This window comes from Nicotiana tomentosiformis, chromosome 1 (assembly GCF_000390325.3).
Source record: "Nicotiana tomentosiformis chromosome 1, ASM39032v3, whole genome shotgun sequence".
In the NCBI taxonomy this organism is placed as follows: Eukaryota; Viridiplantae; Streptophyta; class Magnoliopsida; order Solanales; family Solanaceae; genus Nicotiana; species Nicotiana tomentosiformis.
Window position 1 is genome coordinate 342,746 of NC_090812.1, and position 27,712 is coordinate 370,457.

The 27,712-nt window shown below is 39.7% G+C and overlaps 1 protein-coding gene across 2 annotated transcripts in view; it reads left to right on the plus strand.

The window, feature by feature from the left end:
- The first annotated feature begins 13,224 nt into the window (after positions 1-13,224).
- The window catches only part of LOC104087179 (carotenoid 9,10(9',10')-cleavage dioxygenase 1-like), a 29,367-nt gene continuing 14,879 nt past the window's right edge, over positions 13,225-27,712 (plus strand). Inside the window, exon 1 of one of the 2 annotated variants that reach the window (XM_009591583.4) lies at positions 13,225-13,541. In XM_009591583.4, the coding sequence (XP_009589878.1) occupies positions 13,305-13,541 (237 nt within the window). In that variant the 5' untranslated portion in view covers positions 13,225-13,304. The remainder of the gene's footprint in view (positions 13,542-27,712) is intronic. The other variant, XM_009591586.4, reaches the window with a different exon arrangement.

The following is a 27,712-nucleotide window of genomic DNA, read 5'->3' on the forward strand; positions in this document are numbered from 1 at the left end:
CTTCATATTTATCAATTGGTATTAAGTGAAATCACGTATCCTTAGAACCACATTATAAGTTTAATTATTATCCAATTTTAAGGATAATAGTGATTGCTTAATACTGATTCCAATAACACACACTGCTTTACACTTGTTCTCGTAAGAATCTTTATTTTCAGGATAAACATGTCAAACTCACAAGCAACGCCTACACATGGTGACAACGACCTCGGATTTTACGGAAAAAATGACAATATAGCCGCCCCAGGGATCGAGGCGCCTTAGGCTGACCTCGAGGGAGCACCAATTGCAAATCCCATCGATGTCAGTTCACATGTCGCCCTAAATGCAAATTTAGGCGTTGATCCCGAAGGTAGCGTACGCAGGGAAGTTCGATCAGGTGGTCGAGGTACGCAGGGCGGAGAAGATGGTAGAGTTAGCCTCCAATTGATATTCGAAATATTACATGTCAACAAGCCGCTATAGCACAACGACAAAATCAACACCGAACACCGAGTAGGATCGAACCATAAGTCATCCACAGGACGGAGCATGTGCCGGAAAGGTCGAACGCCAACGAATCGGGGACTGGCCCCGCCGTTATGAAAATGCTCGAGGAGCTCACTAAACGGATTGAATCGGGAGAAAAGAAAATCGAGGCAAATGACAAGAAAGTAGAGACATACAACTCCCGGGTTGACTAAATACCGGGGGCACCGCCGATTCTAAAGGGTATGGATTCAAAGAAATTCGTACAGAAGCCTTTCTCTCCAAGTGCGGCTCCGAAACCCAATCCGAAGAAATTTCGAATGCCAGAAATTCCTAAGTATAATGGGACCACCGACCCTAAAGAGCACGCCACTTCTTATACATGCGCAATAAAAGGGAATGACTTGGAAGACGGTGAGATTGAATCTGTTGGTACCACAATTTGCCGCCTAATTCCATCGATTCCTTCGCCATGCTTGCATACTCCTTCGTAAAGGCACATGCCGGAGCAATAAAGGTTGTGACTAGGAAGTCGGACCTCTTCAAGGTGAAACAAAAAGACAACGAAATGTTGAGGGAATTCGTATCTCAGTTCCAGATGGAACACATGGAACTACCACCTGTCACAGACGATTGGAATGTTCAAGCCTTTACTCAAGGTTTGAACGAACGAAGTTCGATGGCATCACGACAACTAAAGCAGAATTTAATTGAATATCCAGCAGAAACTTGGGCTGATGTACATAATCGGTACCAGTCAAAGATTAGGGTCGAGGATGATCAATTGGGGACCCCGTCCGGTTTCGTTTATCCAAACAGACCCATCGGCAGAACTCAAAGGGATATCGACATAGAACCCTGGTTGAACGGAGATCGGTATCAACCATACAACGCAGATCGTAGAAACAGTGGCCCAGGACACAATCCCATCCGGAATGATCAAAGGAACAATCGAGGACAGAGCTCTCGATGGCTCATGAGAAAAAGTGGCTTCGATAAACATGTTGATCCCACAGAAGCACCACGATTATCAGAATACAACTTCAGCATCGACGCATCAAGTATTATGTTAGCCATTGGGAGAATCAAAGATACTATATAGCCCAGACCCCTACAAACCGATCCATCCCAAAGAAACCCCAATAAAATATGCAAATACCATGGTACACATGGTCATAGAACCGAAGACTGTAGACAACTAAGGGAGGATGTGGCCCGTCTATTCAACTAAGGTCACTATCGAGAATTCTTGAGCGATCGAGCTAAAAACCATTTCAGAGACAGGGATGCAAACAGGAAAAACGAGTAGGAAGAACCACGGCACGTGATTCACATGATCGTTGGTGGGGTCAATATTCCACAAGGGCCCGTGTTCAAACGCACTAAAGTATCAATCACCAGGGAAAAAAGAACTCGAGACTACGTGCCATAAGGCACTTTATCATTCAATGATGAGGAAGCAGAAGGAATCTCACATCCCCACAATGATGCTTTGGTAATCTCTATCCATATGAATAAAATTCAAGTTAAATATGTTTTAATAGATCCAGGAAGCTCGGCCAATATTATTTGATCGAGGGTCGTGGAGCAGCTCGGCCTACAAGATCAGATCGTACCCGCAACTCGGATTCTTAATGGCTTCAACATGGCGAGTGAAACAACTAAAGGTGAAATTATCCTACCAATAAATGTAGCTGGAACTATTCAAGAAACAAAGTTCCATGTGATTGAGGGCACTTTGAGATACAACGCACTGCTCGGAAGACCCTGGATTCACAACATGATGACGATCCCCTCAACCCTTTACCAAATGTTGGAGTTCCCAACACCGGATGGAGTAAAAACGGTGTATGGGGAATAACAAGCTACCAAAGAGATGTTCGCGGTCGACAAAGTAATACCGGTATCGGTGCTTTCGTCAACAAAGGGATCGGATTCCAAAGGAAAACACGAAGCTAAATAGCAACCACAACCACCAGTCTCGACTCAGTCGGAGAAGCAGGGAACGGACGAGGACGATGACTACTGGACCCCTCGATCCTTCATAATCCCCGAGTATTCCGACGCCACCAAATTGACAATCGAAGAGCTGGAGCAAGTCATACTGATCGAGCATCTACCCGATCGAAAGTTATACCTGGGTACGGGGTTAACCCCCGAGCTCAGTGAAAAACTCATTAAATTTCTTATCAATAATATGGATTGTTTTGCTTGGTCCCACCTAGATATGACAGGGATCCCGCCGGAGATCACTACACATTGACTGAGCTTGGATCTGAAACTCCGCCCGGTAAAACAAAAGAGAAGGCACCAGTCCGAGGTAAAACATGCATTCATCAAGGACTAGGTAGCCAAACTTCTCAAAATATGATCCATTCGGGAAGTAAAATATCCTGAATGGTTAGCAAACGTGGTCGTAGTCCCTAAAAAGGGAAATAAACTTAGAATGCGTAGACTATAAATATTTAAACAAAGCATGTCCTAAATACTCTTTTCCTCTGCTGAATATTGATCGCATGATCGATGCAACGACCGGCCACGAGATCCTTAGTTTTCTCGATGCCTACTCCGGGTACAATCAAATACAAATGAACACTAAGAATTAGGAAAAAAACATCGTTCATCACTAAGTACAGAACCTATTGTTATAACGTAATGCCATTTGGACTAAATAATACTGGTTCCACTTATCAACTCTTAGTAAATCGAATGTTCGAAGAACAAATAGGTAAATAAATGGAGGTTTATATTGACGATATGCTAGTTAAGTCCCTGCGAGCACATGACCATTTGACACATTTGCAGGAAACCTTCGATATACTAAGGAAATACTACATGAAACTCAACCCGGAGAAATGTGCATTCAAGGTCGACTCGGGCAAATTCGTCGGCTTTATGGTATCAAATCGGGGGATCGAAATCAACCCTGATAAGATCAAGGCAATCGAAGACATCATAGTCGTGGACAATGTTAAGGCCGTACAAAGATTAACAGGGCGCATAGCCGCCCTAGGTGGATTCATATCGAGATCTTCAGATAAAAGTCACAAGTTCTTCTCACTGCTCAAAATGAGGAACAATTTTGCATGAAACCCGAAATGCCAACAAGCATTGGAAGGATTAAAGCGGTACCTCTCGAGCCCGCCGCTGCTTCATACTCCGAAAGCGGACGAGCAACTCTACTTGTACTTAGCAGTCTCGGAGATCGCGGTAAATGGTGTCCTAGTTCGAGATGAGCAAGGTACGTAATTTCCTATTTACTATGTTAGTCGAACTTTAGGTGAGGCCGAGACCCGGTACCCACACTTAAGAAAAATTAGCGCTTGCCCTAATAAGTGCCTCTAGGAAATTAAAACCATATTTTCAGTGTCACCCGATCTGTGTGGTGACTACTTATCCCTTTCGCAATATTTTGCATAAGCCCAAACTTTCGGGCCGATTGGCCAAATGGGCCGTCGAGATCAATGGGTACGATATCGAGTATCGACCCCCAACGACCATCAAGTCTCAAATCTTAGCGGACTTCGTGGCTGACTTTACGCCAGCCCTCATACCCGAGGTCGAAAAGGAACTATTATTAAAGTCGGATACATCATCGGGGGTATGGACCCTCTTCACAGAGGCGCTTCGAACATGAAGGGATCCGGGCTAGGCATCATTTTGAAGCCGCCCACGGGTAATACAATTAGACAAGCTATCAAAACTTCCAAGTTAACTAACAATGAGGCCGAGTATGAGGCAATGAGGCCGAGTATGAGGCCATCGAGGCCAAATGTGACTCACTGCTTGTGGTAAACTAAGTCAACAGAACCTTCGAGGCTCGAGAAGATCGAATGCAGAGGTACTTGGACAAACTACATGTGACTTTACATCAATTTAAAGAATGGACCTTACAACATGTACCTAGAGAACAAAACAACGAGGTCGATGCCCTTGCAAATTTGGGGTCATCAGTCGAAGACAACGAGATTAGCTCGGGGACTGTCGTACAACTTTCAAGGTCAGTAATCGAAGAAGGCCATGCCCGAAATCAACTCCACAAGTCTAACCTGGGATTGGAGGAACAAATATATCGAGTACTTAAAGAACGGGAAGTTTCCATCGGATCCTAAGGAATCGAGGAGTCTACGTACGAAGGCCGCACGATTCACATTGGCCGAAGATAGAACACTATATAGATGGATGTTCGATGGACCATTGGCAATATGTTTGGGACTAGGAGATACCGACTACGTCCTATGAGAAATCCACGAGGGCACATGCGGAAATCATTCTGGTGCCGAATCAGTGGTTCACAAAGTCATTAGAGCAGGATTCTATTGGGCCGATATAGAAAAGGATACAAAAGAGTTTGTTCGAAAGTGTGACAAATGTCAAAGGTATGCGCCGATGATTCACCAACCCGGAGAGCAACTCCACTCAGTCTTATCCCCATGGCCATTCATAAAATGGGGAATGGATATCGTCGGCCCTCTACCATCGGCCCTATGTAAAGCTAAATTTATTTTGTTTATAACTGACTATTTCTCTAAGTGGGTTTAAGCATAGGCTTTCGAGAAAATTAGAGAGAATGAAATCATAGACTTCATATGTGACCACATTATATGCCGATTCGGGATGCCTGCCAAGATCGTATGCGACAACGGAAAGCAATTCGTCGGCAACAAGGTGACAAAGTTTCTCGAAGATCACAAAATAAAAAGGATCATGTCGACGCCATATCATCCTAGTGGGAACGGACAGGCCGAATCGACAAACAAGACCATTATTCAAAATCTAAAGAAAAGATTGAACAACGCTAACAGAAAATGGAGAGAAATATTGCCCGAAGTCCTTTGGGTGTATCGAACAACGTCAAAATCCAGTACGAGGGCAACACCGTTCTCTTTAGTATATGACGCCGAAGCTCTGATCTCGGTTGAAGTCGAGGAACCTAGCGTCAGGTTTCGATACGCAATAGAAGAGTCAAATCACGAGGCTATGAATACAAGCCTAGAATTGCTAGATGAAAAATGGGAAGCCACCCTCGTTCGAATGGCCTCACAGAAACAACGAATCGAAAGGTACTACAATCGAAGAGCCAATCTTCGACACTTTAAAATCGGGGACTTGGTTCTGAGGAAAGTCACCCTCAATACTCGAGACCCAAACAAAGGAAAACTTGGCCCGAACTAAGAGGGACCGTATCAGGTCCTCGATATCATCAGAAGGGGATCCTACAAACTTGGCACGATGAACGGTGAACAATTACCAAAATATTGGAACATATCACTCCTTAAATGATATTACTGCTAAGGTACGACCTTCTCCATTTTCGTTTATATTTTATACTAACCATTTGCAGGTGTTTAATCGAAGGCACCAAAGGATTCTTCAAACACAAAGTCCCTAGGTCTAAAAGCACGCGTTGCACTCTTTTTCCCTTAGACCGATTTTTATCCCAAATGGGTTCTTTTCGGTGTTTTTAACGAGGCAACCATTATTCGTGCTAATTTAGAGCAATTCAACAGTATCCGAGGCTCCTTTACAATCAACCTCGAATACTGGAGGGGGGGCATCACCCTCGGATAGTTACAAGAAAAATACTTCGTGTCGATAGGGTCTCGATAGGTAAAGGACCAAACGGTCAAATGAACTGTGTCCATGTAGATTACTCGAGCCCTAATGGCAAAACATGTACGCATGTATAATCTATTGAAAGAAGTATTTTTCCTTACCAGATGTTCCATGCTTTAGAGAAATTTATACTTTACAATTTCATACTTATGATTTATTGTGAAAATTGGCTTAAGGGCCAATCACAACTAAAGTTCAAGCAATTTACCCTATACTCGGGGACAGCCGTCCAAAATATCGACATGATCGAATTACTAAACCTCGAAATCGTAATACCTTATAAAAGAAATCCTCGATTTTATAGGCCACGACCACCCCACTAGGGGACTGACACTTCGAACGAGTTCGAAGTATAATAGGTAAACAAGCCTAAGGGGCAAATCCCAAACTATAGGCTACAGCCAAATTAACATGGTTCGGAGACGTCCGAATTCCGTTATAAAACAGGCCCTCAAATATTCTCATAACTAGTTTAAAAAGGTAACCCTCAGCTGAATTACTAAGGGTCTCGATAATATCGACCCTCGAAAAACCCTAAGGGGTAGCGAATTAATCGAACTCCCGGATAATTTTGTGCTAAGGCATAACAAAGCAAAGGATTTCGATAACACCAATCCTAGAAAAACCTAATGGGTACAAATTTATCTCGTGCTAAGGCATTACAAATTTTTATGATTAATATTTCAAGCCGAAAAAGGGGAAAAGCCATTCTTTTGAGGCAATATCGGCCTAATTCAAGAGCCTAAGGGCAATTTTATTTTTTGATTTCGAGAAATCGTCCTTACTCAACTAAAACCTAAGGGGCATTCTACTTCGAGTTCGAGTAAGTACTCACTCAATTTTAAAGACTACACTGGTCCGACTTCGGTCTAGTTGCCTAAAGTCCCAAAGTTTTGAGCAAAATCTCCATAAGGCATGAAAGCATGAATGAAATAGAATTTTCACGAGGCATTAAATAGAATAAAGACAAGTCAAAGAGAAAAAAGATCTTTTATCTATACGAAAATATTTACAAGGACCAATCAGGGTCCCGCACAAAAAAGAAAAAAAAGAAAAAAAGCCTAAGATTCCTAATTTTCCTCAGAGGCAACTTCTTCTCCATCGAGTCCTCCCCATTCTCGGACTCGCTCTTGCTGCCATCATCATCATCGGAAGAGGCCAGCGATCTAACATCAGCTTCATTCTCTTTAGCCTTTATTATCTCATCGATAAGATCGGAACCTCGAGCATGGATCTCCTCGAGGGTTTCCCTCCGAGATTGGCATTTGGCGAGTTCATCAATCTAATGTGCTCGAGTTTGAGCGGTCTCAACTGCCTCTCTCGCTTGGACTTGAGCGGCGGCCACGATCGTCTCTACCTCGTCCTTTACCTTTTTGGCTTCAGATTTGGCCTTTGCAAGTTCGGAAGCCAATCTAGCCTTGAGCTCCTTTATTTTCTTTGCCTGAGCTGAGATCTTCTCCTTCATGCATCGAAGTTGACTTTCGACCGACGACAATTGGGCTTGAGGAGCCTCTTTTTCAGCAGCAAAGCGGTCCATACTTTCTTTCCACCCCAAGGACTCCACCTTCATCATGTCGACCTCCTCGCAGAATTGCTCGATCTTGTCGACCTTTTGCTGCAGCTGTGAGATTGAAATGTTAGCCACCGTTCCCGAATTGAGCCCATGAGCTTTTAAGATTTTCATTATCCGCTCGATCAGGTTGGTCTGATCTTGGCGAGCCTTGGCTAACTCAGCTTGGTAGTCCTTGATCTCCTTTTCTTTTTACCCACTGAGAAGTTTAAGGGCATTTCTCTCCTCCGTGAGCCCTCGGAGGTCGGCCTCACATCATCTCAGCTCTGCTCGGGACTTTGAAAATGCCTCCTGATGGAGCGCCAAAGCCTATACGAAAAAAAGAAAGGAAGTTAGACTGGAAGAGAAGAAATAAACTATGTATGATATCGACAAAGGGAGTTGAGACTCACCCAATTCAAGGCTTGTTGAGCTTCATCGAAGAGACTCGATGCTTAATTCAGGTCGGTAGCATCCTCGACCCCGATAAAGTAGCCACGGAAGGGGTCCTCCCCTCCATGGGCCCCGTCTACTTCGGGAGTCCTCATAGCTTGGGCCTCCGGAATTGCCTCCTCGGAAAATGCAGTGAGAATCGGCGAGTCTCCAATATCTATTGCCCCAAGTGAGCCACTTGGAGCGTTCTCCTCGCTGCGAAGGGTCTCGGAGTCGGCCCCTTCAGACATACCCGCGTTTTGCTCATCTCGGCGGGAGGCATCTTCGATAACTCGAGGACTTTTCCCGAGTCCTTTTCCAAGACCCCCTCGGCTCGAGACGGAATCTCCTCAACCACCACCGACTCAGCGGCCTTTGGGGCCTCGATGGTTTTCTTCACTCGTGCCACCATTTCCGAGCCATTATCTTTATCTTCTTCTTCTTCCTCCCTTAGCTGTTGAATCACATTTGCAGGCAGGATAACAATGTCTTTATTCGGCTTACGAACCGAATTCTTCTTAGGTTTTGGATCCTCGGAGGTTGAGGTCCTTTTCCTCTTCTTATCCTTCGCTAGTTTCGGAACCGGGGTCGAAGTCTCCTCTTCATCAGACGGGGGCCTCATGACCGCATCCTTGCCTAGGTCTGTACACGAGAAAATTGAATAAGTAGAAGAAGGGCATCTTAATTAAATCATCAACTACACAAAAAGTGAGCTTACCATGAGTCATGGCCTCCCATCGACCCTTTGCTAAATCGCGCTATGAGCGCTCGGCGTATGTAAAGATCGTGGCCAAGTTTCGAACCCAGCTCTCGAGGTTGGGAATCGCACGGGGCATCCAAGCGACCGCTACATCATGGTAAAAGACATCAATGAGAAAATACAAATGAACAAATATTACATGGAAGCTAACAGTGAGACGATACTTACGATCCATGTTCTATTTCTCAGCTGGGATTAGGTCAGAAGTTCTCACACGAATGAACCGGCCCATCCAGCCTCAATCCTTGTCCTCTTCTATACTCGAGAATAGCACATTGGTAGCCCAATGTTGGAGTTTTACTAACCCACCTCGATAGAGGCGGGGGCTATACAAACTGGTAAGGTGATCGAGGGTGAAAGGGAGCCCCTCGACTTTGCTCACGAAGAATCGGAGCAGAATAATAATGCGCCAAAAGGAAGGATGGATTCGGCCTAGGGTTATTTGATATTGACGACAAAAATCAACGATGACGGGGTCGAGGGAGCCCAGCATGAAAGGATAAGTGTAAACACTTAGAAACCCTTCAACATGGGTGGTGATGTCTTCTTCGGGGGTCGGGATCACCACCTCTTTACCCTCCCAGTTGAAGTCTTTCTTTACCTTCTTAAGGTATCCCTCAGTTATCGAGCATATATACCTCGACATTGGCTCACATCGACCAGGAATCGACGAGGCTTTATCGGTCTTGAAATCGGAATTTAGCACGCACCCCCTAGGAATGCATTCCTCAAGACGGGGTTCCACCGGCATTTTCCCGCCGGCCGGTTGAGAAAATGAAGCAACTTCTTTTTGTGGTACTGTTTTCGACGTTTTTGCCATTTTTGTGTAAGTTTGAAGAAGAGGAAGATAATAGGACCTAACGTTTGAGAAAGAATTAACAGCAAAACCTGAAGATTTGTAAAAGGGAAGAACTTAGGAGATGTAAAAGCTTTGGAGATTAGAAGGAAGTAAAGTTTGAATCAATGAGGAAGGGTCTATTTATTGGATTCACGGCGACGGTTCAAAGGCACTAGTGGCCGACCACTAACTGACACTCATTAATGACTTGAGAAACTGTACCGACGGAACGTTTCGGTCACTCCCGTCGCTTACGTCACGAGGATAATGTCATGATAGGTCGAGGTAGAAAATTGAAGGCTCAATTTATTTTTTGTCATTTTACTCCTAAAAATGAGGAGACTATCTGTATACGATTAAAATCGAGACCACCCGATTTTACTATTTGACCGAGACCGGGAGGTCGCATCGAAAGATGGCCTCATAACGAAACAGACTAAACCACGAAGATAAGGTATTGAGTTCAGAATCAAGGTACATGTCGAGATCGAGGCTAGTAGCTATCGAAGCCAAATGAGACAGACATCGAGCAAGATCGAAGATAGCACAATAGCAGAAAGGCAAGATATCCGTAACTGGTCGAGGATCATGGCGTAAATCTCGGAACAGATCAAATCAGAATTGATTAATTAGCTAATCATAGGATTTTTTTCTGTAATTAGAATTATACCATAAGTGAAATTCCTCTACTATTTAAGGGGGAGGGATTCTAATCATCTGTAGGACACATTATTCACATATATCAAAGCAATATAATTCTCTTTCTTGTTTATACTATTGTTCATCAGCTTGTTATATTTTAATTATTCTTGCATCAACCAGTTCGAGGGTATCCAAACTCGAGAGTTGTGTTCCATTCTAACACTGATTTGCTTTACTTTATAGTTAATTTCTGTTATTAATCTTCATATTTATCAATTGGTATTAAGTAAAATCACGTATCCTTAGAACCGCATTATAAGTTTAATTGTTATTCAATTTTAAGGGTAAACAAAAAGTACATCATATACCCGATGGCAGATCTAGCGCATAGTTTATGGGTTTCTCAGAAACTTGCAGTAACTTTTGTGCAAATCGTGTATTCTATTAAGAAGTCCATTAACTATCTATAATTGTTTTAGTGTGAACTCAATTACTACACTTGAAATCGATGTAAGAACCCATAAAGTTTAAGTCTTGATTGAATCCGCCTCTGCTAATATACGTGAGATTTAATAGCGTACGTTACATGAAATTAAAGTAATTTAATTTATTTTTTTTGTCCAAAATATAATGTTCGTAACATGCATGTTACTTAAGGCAGCAATATTAGTGGGGAAAATTAATTAAGGCAGCAATATTAGTGTGGGAAATGATTATATAACTGACCTATGAACGTTGATTCGTGGTATTTACTTCGAGGTTCGACAACAAAGTCAAAAGATTTGTAGAGAACTCGGGGAACTAAGCCCAAGTCAAAGTTTGCAAGAAAAAAAAAGCTATTTCTTTTGGCAGGTTAAAAAATAAAATATCATACACTTATCTTTATTTTACTGGCATAAACAAACAAACTATATCGACTATAAATAGTTTTACAAAATTAAAATATAGTTTAAAAAACTAATTTTAAGTTGGTAGGCAGCCGAATAATCCTTGTAAGAACTTAAAAACCGTGGACCAATTTGGTAACCCTCTTAGGTGACATGAGCAAAAGTATCTTTTCCGCATCGAACTTGATTAAAAAGAAAAAAGAAAACGGTAAAAACGTAGTCACTTCAATGTTGTTACTTATGATCAAAATCAATGAGTAGTGACACTTTATTTTTACATATACTTTAATTACTAAACTATAGATAGTTACTGTATATTCTAGTTAAAGGTCTACTGGAAACAATCTCTTTATATTCACAAAGTATGGATAAGATTTGCGTACGCACTACCCTCTCCGAACACCACTTTATAGGGTTATACTAAGTTTCTTATTATTGTAGTTACTCTATATTCTCATTTCAATTTATCACTCAAGCATAATTATTCTTGATTTAATGTAAACTTGATACGTTTTCTCCCAAAATAAAACTAGATATACCTAAGTGAACACTCCAGAAGTTTATTTTCCTTTACAATAATCAGAGCAAAAGGATGTTTTCTTTGACCTTTCGAAAAGTTCTTGAATATTAGGAAACATCCAACCCAAACTAAGTCGTTCCTTTAGACGTTTACCACTTGGGTCATTAAAAAGGAAAAAATATTATTGGGGTTTCTTTTTTCCTTCCCCTTTTGGGATGAGATTAGGGAAGTTGGGGAGGGGTATGTACATGTGGGCCATTTTGTTATGATGCCATTAAGAGAATTTTAAGCACTAAAGAAGGGAATTTGGTAAGGAGTGTTGGGGAAGTTAGCATTACATTAGGTCTAAAATTGACTATTTTTGTGAAGGAATTAGAGTAAGTTTGAGGAAGATAGAAAATGGGAAACTTGTTTTTGAGTGTGATTTGTGTTGGGCTAGAAGTCTCTTATTCTCCTTTGACTTATGCTAGATAAAAAGCAATTAGATATGCGTTTGGATTAGGGTTGATAATGCTAGCTCAAGGCAGTGCATTTAGAACTTCTAATTTGAATTTTACAAATTTATAACGAGTTTGCTATGTCTTTGTTCAAGTTTAAATCTTTTTCTTGGGATAAAAAAAATATTGATAACGAACGCTTCTCTTTTTAATGAGCCTTATGCGACGAGAATTTAGATTAATAAGACCTTAATACGGATAGCGAATATTGAAGGTAAACAACAAAAAAAATATTTTTGCGGCCAAAACGCTTTTGATGTATGTCAAAGCAAATGGTTACACTTATGTAAGCATGGGTTTATTTTCACTTGTATTCAATTTGGATTTTTTCTTTTCTGTCTCATGTTATTTCTTTGTCCCACAAAATGTGCTTTTCCCATTGAAAGATACAAATTAAGCAAATAATACAATCGAATGACCATAAGATTAGAGTTATAGACCTCATACAAAAATAATTAGGAAAATGATTTCCCCAAAAGCCCCCTCGAGATACATAAATAGACAAATTAAATAAGCATATGCTACAATTTCACTTCTACAAGGCTAGTAGCTCAAACGTAAAGCTACTAACTTGTATGTTACGGGTGTAAAATATATGATTTTCAGATCAAATACTTCCCTTATCTCAGCCTTTCCCACAAAAGAGAAAAAAAGCTACATAAAAACATTTAATTAAAAAGAAAAGAATAAAGTCGAGAAGTCTTGAAATCCAAATGACGGATATCGATTGAGAAAACACCAAAGCTCCTTTAATTCGTCCATTGTTGGGATCGTTGGCATCAAACAAATGAAAGTGGCATGTGGTTTCACCATCAGAACATATACAATTAATTTTAAAAAACTGAAAATATATATTTTTTGGTTGTATTTTATAAAGGACGTGGCCGGTGGTTTCACCATCTACAAACTAACATAATAGACAAACACCATCCTACCACAAATTGGCCTTTCTCAAACTTCAACCCCAAAAATAAATATAACAATGAAAACCCAAAAAATCTAATAATACACAAACACACACACAAACTCACATTTATGATATACATATATTTTTTGTAGGAAGAGAGATAACTTGAGAGTAGGATATTATATATGGGGAAGAAAGAAGAGGAGGTGGCAATGGAGAGAAGTGAGGAGGGTTGGGTGGTGGTGAAACCAAAGCCCAACAACAAGTTTGGAGCAAAAGCCATAGATTGGTTAGAGAAGGTGATTGTTAAATTAATGTACAATACTGCTTCTTCAAAGGCTTGCCATTTTCTATCAGGTGACTTTGCACCTGTTGAGGAAACACCTCCTTGCAAAGATCTTCCTGTTAAAGGCTACTTACCTGTAAGTCTGTCCCCTTCAATAACATTTCCTTATATACGCGGATAATGCAAAGAACTTTTATATTATCAATATATTAGTATGTAATTTGTTTTAATTTTTATGTTATATACTAACATGTTATATGTTATAGTAAGTAGTTAACCTTATTTTTCTTGTTATTAATTTCACTTTTATAAATATTCTTAAAGATAGAATGAAAGCAAATAACCTCAAAAAGTTTTGAATTTTTAATTAACTTGGACACGTGGCACTTCATAAAGATCCCAAGAAATAAATCCTAACCAAGTCTAAACAGGACATTGTCTAGTAGTCAAAGCATAGAACAAGGGGGGAAAGGGAAAATTTTGATGACGAAAAATATTTTATTTTAATTTCATTTTTAACATATTTACTCAAGTTACTTTTTGCTCGTCCCTAGAGCGGTGAGAGCTCATTTAATGAAGTTATGAATCTTAATCATTCAGATCTCAGATATTAAATGCGTTTGTTTTTAAAATTTAATTCTTAATTATTCAGATCTTAATCATTAAGTGTGTTTGTTTTTTTACTTCTCAACCGCTTAATGAGTGTAAATAGATGTGTAAAATTAAGATCTATAATAATGACTTAATTTCATTAAGATGCTATCATCCACATTCATTACTAACTGCCGCCATCGCCTACCATTATCAACCACCACTACCATCACAATCCTCAACCATAGCCGCCACCACTACCACCACCCATCACCCCAACCACGACCACAACCATCATCCTGACGAGCGCAAAACACAACGCGAAATTGATGCTCGCTAGCCAAAGATAATATAGTTTAATTATCGTCTTCACATGGATTTGATTTAAATAATGTTTGAGCTATTTCTGGCTTATTTGCTATTCAGGATTATATACACTTGATTTTTAGTGATTATTACTACAATTAACTACTAAATTAAGATTACTAATAACTAAATCTAATCATAGAGAAGAGAGTTGAACTAACAAGTTGTAAACAATATAAGAATTAAGGGTTGCGACCAGAAAGGTGTAAGATATATAGCTATTCGGGATCTAACTCCATTTAAATTCACTTCTAATGTTCTAATGATTCTCACGAATTCACTCAATGATTAGTTCAATCATGTAGTCAAGACTCCTTTATCGAGGTGAACTAATATAAGCATTGTGAAAATATGCAAGCATGCGTAAATGGATTAGTCTTCAGGAAAATGTCTCTCAAATATTCTCCTAACTTGATTTATTCAACAATTCAACAAGCTCTTTCGATTACTTAAGAGAATCACTTAATTAAACCAAATAAAATAATACAAAGATAATCACCAAAATATTCCTCTTTCGATTAAATAAATCGGGGAATACAGTTGCAACAATTCAAAGCTCCATAAATGAATTCAAGCTAAGAATTAGAGTTAAAATCCACAAATATTTATCAAAACACCATATCCATCAAACCCTAAGGGAAATTACTCCATAATCATGGAAGAAGTCATCACAAATATAATTAAAGAGTAAGAAAGAATCTAACGTTACAATCCAAACTCCCATATTGAATTGATGAAAAGATGATGAAATCTTGTATCTTGTAGCCTCCAGTGCTCTCCTAAAGATTCCAAGGTCAAAAGTCCCTTCAAAAATATCTTTTTGGTATATTTATACTGTCACGATCGAAAATTCCCACCTTCGGACCTTGATGGCGCCTAACATTTCACGTACTAGGCAAGCCAACGTTAGAATAATATTATCCATTTTAAAATAATTTTTAAATTTATTAATAACAAAGAATTAAATGCGGAAGTAAAGTTTGAAATGTAGTGAATAATTTATAAAATAACGATGTTTAAATACCATCCCAGAATTGGTGTCACAAGTACACGAACTTCTAGAATAATACAAATAAATGTCTGAATAAAATAAAGCTATCTGAAAACAAACACACAGCTAAAGTAAAGTAGACGGGGACTTCAGAACTGCGGACGCTGTGTAGTTATACCTCAAGTCTCCTCTGGTAGCAGAAATCCGGGCAAGTCTATGGTATGCCGCTAGGACCAACTCTGAAATCTGCACAAGAAGTGCAGAGTATAGTATCAGTACAACCGACCCCATGTACTGGTAAGTGTCGATCCTAACCTCGACGAAGTAGTGACGAGGCTAAGGCAAGTCACTTACAATAATCTGTACGCAATAATAGTAATAACAACAATAATAGAAATAAATCAGGTAACTCATTTTTAACAGTTGAAGTCAATTCAACAGTCATAACCAATTATTATTTCCATCAATTTCCGTTGCAGCGTGCAACTCGATCACACAACATATTCATTTTCAATCCTCCCATATATTTATTTTAATCAAGTATATATAGACTTTTAAATAAGTCTGTTTAATCTTTTAAATAAGTCTGTTGCGGCGTGCAATCCGATCCCCCAATATAGACTTTTTATTAAGTCTGTTACGGCGTGCAATCCGATCCCCCAATATAAAATTTTTAATAAGTCCGTTGCGGCGTGCAACCCGATCCCCCAATATGAAATTTTTAATAAGTCCGTTGCGGCGTGCAACCCGATCCCCCAATATGTATATATATTCCTTTTCCTTTCCGTTGCGGAGTACAACCCGTTCCCCCAATATAACTTTAAACAACTCATAAATATAATAAAAATTACTCTAATAAATATCACGTCCAATGAGAAACTATTAAGCATCAAGACATACAATAATTATAATTTATCTATGAGCAAACAATGGCAATTATTAATTAATTATGAAAATCATGGAGAAAATAGGCAGTTAATATTTAGTATGCTAAATTTCAAATAACAATTAATACACATAAATCAAATAGCATGTAACAATTATTGCAGGAATTCAAGAATTAATATTTGACAAAGAATATGAGAGAAATAATTATTATAACAATTAATTCATGATTTAAAATGATTTATGATTTTTCAAATAATTATGCAAACAATTACTTTGACGACATATAGACACCCGTCACCTCGCCTATACGTTGTTCACATGTATTTCACATAACAAATTATTTAGGGGTTCTATTCCCTCAAGTCAAGGTTAACCATGACACTTACCTCGCTTTGCAAATTTTCAATCAATTACTCAACCACAACTTTTTCCTTTGAATTTGTATCCAAAAGCGTCAAATCTATTCACAAACAATTCGATATACTCAGTAGGAATCATAGAAATTAATTCCATATGAAATTACCAATTTTTCGGATAAAAATCTGAAATTCATTTTAATATTCGACAGTGGGACCCACGTCTCAAATCCCAAAAAAACTCGCAAAATCCGAACACCCGTTCCGCTACAAGTTCAACCATACAAAAATTATCGAATTATGATGTCAAATGGACCTTCAAATCTTAAATTTTCACTTTTGGAAGACTTTATAAAAATATGATTTTGTTTCCTCATAAATTCACGGATTCATGATATAAATGAGTATGTAATCATGAAATATAATCGATATAGGATAAAGAACACTTACCCCCAATGTTTTCCCGTAAATATCGTCCAAGAATCGCCTTACCCGAGCTCAAAAATTGGAAATGATTGAAAATAGGTCGAAATCCCATTTCGAGAACTTAAGTTCTGTTTTTCAGATTATTACTCATCGCGATCGCGGAAATTCGTTCGCGATCGCGTAGAACAACTTTTGCCCAGGTTCATTTTACTCTTCGCAATCGCGGGAATGGCTTCGCGATTGCGAAGCACATTTTGGCTTCCCAGATTTTTAACTCTACGCGATCGCGTAAAGGGTCATGCGATCACGGAGTACCTTTTCTCAGCCTTACGCGATCGCGTACTTACTTGTGCGATCGCGTAGCACAATTGACGTGCCTAGCTTCTGCCTTCCTTCCTTCTACGCGATCGTAGCTTATCCCTCGCGTTCGCAGTGCACTGGGAGTTTACCTTCCGCGATCGTGTGCCTATCTTCGCGAACTCGAAGGGTAAAACTCACAACTTACAATTTCCTCTTCGCGATCGCGAAGAACAATGCACAAGGTGATAGCAGAAAATCATCCTTTAGCCTATTAGAAACTCACCCGAGCCCTCGGGGCTCCAAACCAAACATGCACATAAGTCCTAAAATATCATACGAACTTGCTCGCGTGATCAAATCGCCAAAATAACACCTAGAACTACGAATTGAACCCCAAATCGAATGAAATTTTCAAGAAAACTTTAAAAATTATATTTTCACAACCGGACATCCGAATCACGTCAAATCAATTCCGTGTCTCGTCAAATTCGACAGACAAGTCATAAATATTATAGTGGACCTATACCGGGCTCCAAAAACTAAAATACAGACCCGGTGTCAATAAATCCAATATCGGTAACTTATTAAAAATCATTAAGCTTTCAAACTTTTAATTTTTTATTAAAATTCCATATCTCGGGCTAGGGACCTCGGAGTTCGATTCCGGGCATACGCCCAAGTCCCAAATCACGATACAGACCTACCAAAATTATCAAAATACTGATCCGAGTCCGTTTGCTTAAACTGTCGACCAAAGTCAACTCAGTTGAGTTTTAAAACTCTATTTCACATTTTAACCCATTTTCACATAAAATCTTTTCGAAAATTTTTACGAACTGTGCACGCAAGTCGATGAGTGATAAGTAGTGCTTTTTGAGGTCTTAGAACACAAAATTACTTATTAAATTTAAAGATGACATGTTGGGTCATCACATTCTTCACCTCTAAAACAAACATTCATCCTCGAACGAAGTTAGAAAAAGTACGTGAGGTGGTGAATAAGTGTGGATATTTACTCCGCATGGCAGACTCGGAGTCCCAAGTGGATGCATCTACCGGTTGACCTCTCCATTACACTCGAACTAAAGGATAACTCTTAAGCCTCAACTGCCGGACCTGCTGGGCTAGAATAGCCACCGGCTCCTCTTCGTAAGTCAAATTTTTGTCCAATTGGATTGAGCTGAAATCTAAAACATGGGACGAATCACCATGATATTCCCGGAGCATAGACACATGGAACACCGGATGAACCGCTGATAAACTATGTGGTAATGTAAGCCTGTAGGCCACTTCACCCGCCCTTTTAAGAATTTCAAAGGGACCAATATACCTAGGGCTCTCTTTCCGAACCTCATTACACCTTTTATAGGTGAAAACCGGAGCAATATTCTTTCTCCAACCATGACTGCAACATCACGAACTTTACGGTCGGTATAACTCTTTTGTCTAGACTGAGCTGTGCGAAGTCGATCCTGAATAATCTTGACCTTATCCAAGGCATCCTGTACCAAATCGGTACCCAACAACCGAGCCTCTCCCGGTTCAAACCAGCCAGCTGGCGAACGACATCGCCTTCCGTATAATACCTCATATGGAGCCATCTAAATGCTCGATTGGTAGCTATTATTATAAGCAAACTCTACAAGTGGCAAGAACTGATCCCAAGAACCTCCAAAGTCTATAACACAAGCGCGAAACATATCTTCCAATATCTAAATGGTGCGCTCTGATTGTCCGTCTGTCTGTGAATGAAATGCTATACTCAACTCAACCCGCGTGCCTAACTCACGATGTACAGCCCTCCAGAAGTGTGAGGTAAATTGTGTACCTCGATCTCAAATAATAGACACGGGCACACCGTGAAGGCGGACAATCTCACAAATGTAAATTTCACCTAACCTTTCTGAAGAATAGGTAACTGCCACTGGAATGAAATGTGCTGACTTGGTCAACCTGTCCACAGTGACCCAAACTGCATCAAATATTCTCTGAGTCCGTGGGAGTCCAACAACAAAATGCATAGTGATACGCTCCTAATTCCACTCAGGAATTTCTAACTTCTGAAACAAACCACCAAGTCTCTGATGCTCGTACTTAACTTGCTGACAATTCAGACATCGGGCTACATATGCAACTATATCCTTTTTCATTCTCCTCCACCAGTAATGTTGCCGCAAATCTTGATATATTTTGGCGGTACCTGGATGAATAGAATACCTGAAACTGTGTGCCTCTTCAAGGATTAATTCGCGAAGCCTGTCAATATTAGGCACACAAATACGACCCTGCATTCGTAGAACTCTATCACCCCCTCCCCACAACAACCTGTTTGGCATCACCCTGCCGTACTGTGTCCTTAAGGATAAGTAAATGAGGATCATCATACTGTCGCTCTCAGATATGCTCATATAAAGAAGACCGAGCGACTGTGCAAGTTAGAACCCGATTGGGTTCTGAAACATCTAACCTCATGAACTGATTAGCCAAGGCCTGAACATCTGCAGCTAACGACATCTCACCAACCGGAATATACGCAAGACTGCCCATACTCATAGACTTTCTACTCAAAGCATTGGCCACCACATTGGCCTTTCCGGGGTGATACAAAATGGTGATATCATAGTCTTTCAACAATTCCAACCGTCTTCTCTGCCTCAAATTAAGATCTTTTTGTTTGAACAGATAGTGAAGGCTACGATGATCAGTAAATACCTCACACGAGACACCGTAGAGATAATGCCTCCAAATCTTTAACGCATGAACAATGGCTGCCAATTCTAAGTCATGAACAGGATAATTCTTCTCGTGAACTTTCAACTGCCGCGACGCATATGCAATCACCCTTCCATCTTGCATTAATACTGCATCAAGCCCAATGTGAGATGCGTCACAATATACCGTATACGATCCTGAACCTGTGGGTAATACTAACACTGGTGTCATAGTCAAAGCGGTCTTGAGCTTCTGAAAGCTCAACTCACACTCGTTTGACCATCTGAATGGAACACCTTTCTGGGTCAGTCTGGTCAATGGGCTTGCTATAGATGAAAACCCTTCCACGAACCGACGATAATAACCTGCCAAACCCAGGAAACTCCAGATCTCTATAACTGAAGTAGGTCTAGGCCAATTTTGAACAACCTCAATCTTCTTAGGATCCATCTTTATGCCTTCTGCGGATACAACATGCCCTAAAAAGGCAACTGAGTCTAACCAAAACTCAGATTTTGAAAATTTGGTATATAATTGATTATTCTTCAAAGTATGAAGTACACTCCGAAGATGCTGCTCATGCTCCTCTCGACTCCTGGAGTAAATCAAGATATCATCAATGAATACAACCACAAAAGAATCCAAATAGGGGTTGAACACCCGATTCATCAAATCCATAATTATTGCTTGGGCATTATCCCTCGCGTTCGCAGTGTACTAGGAGTTTACCTTCTGCGATCGCGTGCCTATCTTTGCGAACGCAAAGGGTAAAACTCACGGCTTACAATTTCCTCTTCACGATCACAGGAATGGCTTCGCGATCGCGAAGCATAATGCACCAGGTGACATCAGAAGCTAAAAACCAGATTTTCTAAGTTCAAAATCATCCCGTAGCCTATCCGAAACTCACCCGAGCCCTAGGGGTTCCAAACCAAACAAGCATACAAGTCCTAAAACTTCATACGAACTTGCTCGCGTGATCAAATCGCTAAAATAACACCTAGGACTATGAATTGAACCCCAAATCGAATGAAATTTTCAAGAAAACTTTAAAACTTATACTTTCACAACCGGACGTCCGAATCACGTCAAATCAACTCCGTGTCTCTCCAAATTTGGCAGATAATTCATAAATATTATAGTGGACCTATATCGGGCTCCGAAAACCAAAATACAGATCCGGTGTCAATAAATCCAACATCAGTAACATCTTAAAAATCATTAAGCTTTCATACTTTTAATTTTTCATCAAAATTTTATATCTCGGGCTAAGGACCTCAGAATTCGATTCCGGGCATACGCCCAAGTCCCAAATCACGGTACAGACCTACCAAAATTGTCAAAATACTGATCCGAATCCGTTTGTTCAAAATGTTGACCAAAGTCAACTCAGTTGAGTTTTAAAGCTCTATTTCATATTTTAACCCATTTTTCACATAAAAATCTTCAGGAAAATTTTACGGACTGTGCACGCAAGTCGAGGAATGATAAATAGTGCTTTTCGAGGTCTTAGAACACAGAATAACTTATTAAATTTAAAGATAATATTTTGGGTCATCACATATACTAGGGTTGTTCCAAATCGAACCAAAACCGTTATTGAACCGAACCAAAGGCTTATTGGCTTATTGGTAACATATTATCGGGGTAATGCATGGTGAACAGATTGAGATTTTATGATTTATGACTTAAACAGTTTGGGGACGGATTACTCAATTTTCTTATCGGATAAACCGTTAACCCGTTAAGAATTTTTATATTTATACTTTTACCCCAATGTATATAAAGTACTATTAAAACCTAAATGGCTAAATCCTTTCTAATTCTCAATAAAACTGTCGTATGTCCGTAGCTAATGGTATTGGCAGTCGTCTTTGGCTTCTAATCAGGAAAAGCTACTACAACTAACAAAGATTGTTTGAACTATGAATTTGGCGTTTGGTATTGATTGTTCAAAAATTTTCTATTTGGTTTAGCCGATAAACAGCCCGATAACTGTCCGATAATTGTCAATCTGATACCAATCCACCCGTTGTCTTATTGGATGGCTAGCGGATTAGTACATTTATAATCCGATAATCGATAAGCCGAACCGCTAAGCGTAATTATCCGCCCGATCCACCTGATAAACACCCCTAATTTATACCATGTAGGAACGGGCTCGGACAAAACTACCTTTTCCAAGCCAAAACAGAAAAAATTACTCTCAGAATTTTGTGCACGAGTGCCACCCCCATGCGTGGCGCTAGTGGGGAAGTTCAGAGAGCCGTTTATGACAGACAATAGCACAAAGCACTGCCACGCCCCGCCGCCCCGCCCCATGTGGTGCAAATGTGCATTTTTTACACAGTAAAATTGCTTCTTCGATTTTTGATATCCAGACTTGGTCCTTGACGCCCGAACACGATCCTGATTTAATCCTTTGGGCTTTTACTCAGACTTCAAAGCTCCAACTTGTTCGATTTAGCTCCATATTATCTTTTTAACTCAGAATCACTTCCTGCAAGGCATAAAATACATAATAAGTGCAATATACTGACATTTAAGCTAAAACACAAGTAAAATACAGTAATTGAAGTGCAAACTACGACTAAAACACGTGTTTCTAGTCTACCATCAACAACCCAAACTTAAACCATTGTTCGTCCTCGAGCAATCAAACTACACGTCACATAAAAATGACATTCTTATCAGACAACTTCCCTAATGCATCATGCCAAGAATATTTAAAGTAGACTAAGCACCATATCATAGCATCCTAGCCTCTAGACTCGACTCACACACGCCACGTATTTCAAAACCTACTCACTTACTATAACTTAGAGGCTAAAGACATTACCTTTTCTTGGCAAATCATGTACCCTCACACCAAAGATAGATAGTGGTTCCACACACACTAAAATTCCAAAATACATAGGAACTTAAGATAGAAAGAATTCACTCACTCTCAGAATTAAAATTCATATACCACAGAAGACACATCATATGCTTGTCCGTAGTGTAATACTCTACTAATTGAGCTCATTCAGTCAAGGATCAAGTAGGACTTTGATTGGTTGTAATGTAGGCTGTGGGATGAGTAAGATACATTTGGATATAGTGACTACACCTTCCTGAGCACTTTAATATATATATTAGCGGTCTAAACCCCACACTTATGTTGAACCAAATCCCAACCTTCACACATAATAACATCAAGATCCCAATATTTTTAAGCACAGACAAGACGAGAACTACCACTAGCGAGGAATCATTTTTTTTTCTTTTCAAAGTTCTAATTTTTTTTCCAAGCAAACTCATTTTTTTTCTTTCAATTCCCTACAAGTGGATCTCACAATTTTTCAAACAATGCACCTTTCTCCTTTTCCAATAGTTTCACTCAAAAACCTGACCATCCATTAACTTAGCTTTTACAAGTTTATAGCAAATTCAAGTGCTCAAGAGAGGTAAAAAGTTCAAACATATAGTCAATTCAAACAAATGGGTCAGGCTTGTAGTGTGATTGCCAAAGAAAATAGGATGATAGACTCAAAGGGGCTAAATAGGATACACAATAATTAGGCGGGTCACGGACATATATCTGGCTCAACAAAGAAATGCCTATATCATTTCCTAGACTGAACGAGACTTTTATTTCGCTTTGCAAACACACAGGGCAAATTCTAGCCATCAACTGACATGTACAAAATATCAACAAAAAATCTCACACACATAGCACATAACTTACTTATGACCAGATCTATCCTGACTCTCTAGTCAAAGGAGTAGCAAAGTCAAAATCAAACAATTTAGAACACTTATACATGACTCAAGAACTGAGCTTAGGTGTCACAACTAAGGCACTTGCTAATCTCAAGGCACAACAAAGTCAAGAGCAGTTATCTCCATTTAACACCATCACAAGACTTCCTCATTCCTAACAAAAAAAAAGGCTAACTATACCTGATTCAAGCAAAACCCTTGAAAAAGAACAATGACACAAAACAAAACCAAGGAGAAATTGTTACACTACCTAAGAAAAATAAAAAATATATATCTTCGACTTTGATCCCTCAATAAGGCAGTCGAAGAAATCCATCGTCGGGAAAAGTCATAATTTTTTTTTTCAATTAAAAAAAACAAAAACAAACATACATATTCATATTTACATCCCCTACCCCACACTTTGAATGGTGGCATGTCCCCATGACACACAAATAAAAAGCAAGAGGTAAAGAAAACTCCCCTGATTTATGTAGTCAGGGTCTGAATCGAAGACGGGATCTCCTTTGCACGCCCGACCCAGTGCACACATCCATGCTGAGAGCTTTTTTTCTGCCTTCTTTGGGTATACCCCACACTTATCCGTTTTACTCACTCCTAGTTACTCCTTTAGAGCCTCCCTTACTCCTTCCATCTTGAAGATCGCCCTTTCTTCTCCCACTCTGAGCATAAGCTGCATGTCCTGAATGTTCAAAATTGCTCTGCCAGTAGCTAAGAAGGGTCTTCCTAAAATCAGAGGGACCTCCCTATTCTCCTCCATGTTCACCACAATGAAGTCCACATGGAACACAAATTTGTCCACCCGAACTAGCACATCTTCTACTATTCCTTCAGGTATGATTGTGGTCTGAACCGCCAGCTGCAAGGACACAGGTATCGACCTGATTTCTCCAATTTCTCCCTCTACTTTTCTGAAAATAAACAAAGACATAACATTAATAGAAGCACCTGAATCACACAAAGATTTTTCAAACTTAGTACTTCCTAAAGAGCAAGGTATAGTAAAACTCCCTGGATCTCCACACTTTGGAGGGAGCTTGTTTTGCAGAATGGCACCAAAATGCTCTGTGAGCTTGACAACCGATGTCTCTTCCACTTTCCGCTTTTTGGACAATATCAACTTAAAAAATTTAGCATAAGCTGGCATCTATGAAAGCATCTCTGTGAATGATTCACATGAACCTGCTTGAGCACTTCTAGAAAGCAACCCGAATTGTTTGTCCAGCTTCTCTCTTCTCTGCTTATGCGGGAAAGGTAGAGTAGGCATATATTTACTTACTTCAGTCTCCTCATTTTTTGCATTCTCATCTTTCTTCTTCTTCTAAGCTCTAGTCTTCCCCTTCTTCTTCGGACCATCATCTACCATCCCTGCACCTTCATGAATGTTGTCATTTTTCTGCTCCACCACAATCTCCACCTGTCTTTCAATCAACTCATCCTTTTGTTTTGCCCTGGGATCCTCCAATACGTGCACACTCCTCAAAGACACTGCATTTATTGTCTCTTTTGGATTTCTTTCAGTATCAGCAAAGAGAGTTCCTGGAACCCTCTCAGACAATAGTTCAGCTAGTTTCCTCACTTGTCTTTCCAAGCTTTGAATGCCTATGCCCTTATTCTTTTATAGCTGCGCCATGGGTTTCAAGCCTCTCATCTGTCTTAATAGTGAAGGCCTTCATCAGATCTTCAATGCTAGACTGATTAGACTAGGGAGGATGATATTGCTGCCTCTGCTGGTTTTGAAAATCTGGAGCTCCATGTCCCTGGGATCTGGAGTTATTTACTGCCATGTGTTTGCACTACCACCTGGTGAACTCCAAGAGAAACATGTGTGCCTCTGCTCCATAGAGTTAAAATTGTTACCACTTTGGTAGTTGCCTCTGTCAAAGCTCTCCACAACATTTACTACTTCAGCTGAAGCTTGGCACTCATGTGTAGGGTGTCCCATTCCATAAAAGTCACATGCTGCTTGCGTCTTACTCTGTAGCTTGGTCAATGTTAGCTTTCTTATCTCCTTGCCCAGGGTGTCTAGTTGGGCTTGCATTGATGTGTTAGAGTCTACCTGGTGAACCCCAACAAATTTTCTTCTGTCATTACTCTCAGCAGGCCATTGGTTAGCATCTTCAGAGAGCTCGTCAAGAATTGCAACAATCTCCTCAACAGTCTTCTTAATTAAAGGACCTCCAACTGCAATACTCAGAGTTCATCATGAGGAAGGTGTCAGTCCATCCCAAAAGTCCTGGAGATGCATCCACAATTCAATCCCATTATGCTGACACTTGCTCGCTATCTTCTTGAATCTTTCCCAAGCCTCAAAATTCGTTTCAGTGTCCTTCTAGCAGAAGTTGTGAATTTCCCTTCTGAATTTTACTGTTTTTGCAGTTGAGAAGTATTTGTCAAGGAATTGTTTAGTCATATCTTCCTATGTCCTGATCGACCTAGTTGGTAAGCTACGAAGCCAGTGATTTGCATCATACTTCAGTGAAAAAGAGAATGCCCTTAAGTAGACCGCATTTTTTGATCCATTGTACTGGAATATGTTCATGATTTCTTCCAAGTCCATCAAGTGAGTGTTAGGATCTTCATTCACCTTTCCTCTGAAGATACATTTGTTTTAGATGGTTTGAAGCAAGCCTTGCTTCAACTCAAAATTATTCGCTGCTACGGGTGGAGGTATGACACTGGACATCCCCTGATTGTAGATTGGTATGACATAATCACCCAATGCTCTACCAGGCCTGGATACCATATTTTCAAACTGGTCTTCAACCAAAGGTCGGTTTATATTGAATCTTCAAACCCCACCATCTTCGATAGTCTCATTAGCAACTCTATGGGCTACCTCAGCTGCTATTCGTGCAACTTCTTGTTGTGCTGCCTCTATTGCAACTAAATCTACTCCATCATCACCATTCTTAGCCATGTGTTCTTGGGTTGAAGGTTGACCCAAGATTTTTCTGGTGAATACTTTATCTTTCCTCAACTGTCGCAGACACTTTTTCACCTCTGGATTGTATGGAATCAATTCTTTTGATAAAGATCGAGTCATACACCAGAGGAGTTAACCTTTTGCCTGCATACAGAAAAGAACAACTGTGAAGAATAAAATAAAATAATTTCCTGAATTAGCACCAAAAACTATTTTGAACACTATTAATTGCCAATCCCCGGCAACGATGCCAAAATTTGACGAGCGCAAAACACAATGCGAAATTGATGCTCGCTAGCCAAATATCGTATAGTTTAATTATCGCCTCCACATGGATTAAATTAAAATAATGTTCAAGCAATTTCCGGCTTATTTTCAATTCATGATGATCAACACTTAATTTCGAGTGATTACTACTACAATTAACTACTAAATTAAGATTACTAATAATTAGACCTAATCACAGAGAAGAGAGTTGAACTAATGGGTTGTAACAATATGAGAATTAAGGGTTGCGACATGAAAGGTGTAAGATAGCTAATCGGGATCTAACTCTGTTTAAATTCACTTCTAATGTTCTAATGATTATCATGAATTCACACAATGATTAGTTCAATCGTGTAGTCAATATTCCTCTCTCAAGGTGAACTAATATAAGCACTGTGAAAATATGCAAGCATGCGTAAATGGATTAGTTTTCAGGAAAACGTCTCTCGAATATTTTTCTAACTTGATTTAATCAACAATTCAACAAGCTCTTTCGACTATTTAAGAGAATCAATGAGTTAAACCAAATAAAATAATGCAAAGATAATCACCAAAATATTTCTCTTCGATTAAATAAACCGGTGAATACAGTTGCAACAATTCAAAGCTCCATAAACGAATTCAAGCAAAGAACTAGAGTTAAAATCCACAAATATTTATCAAAATACTACATCCGTCAAATCGTAAGAGAAACTACTCAATAATCATGGAGTAAGTCATCA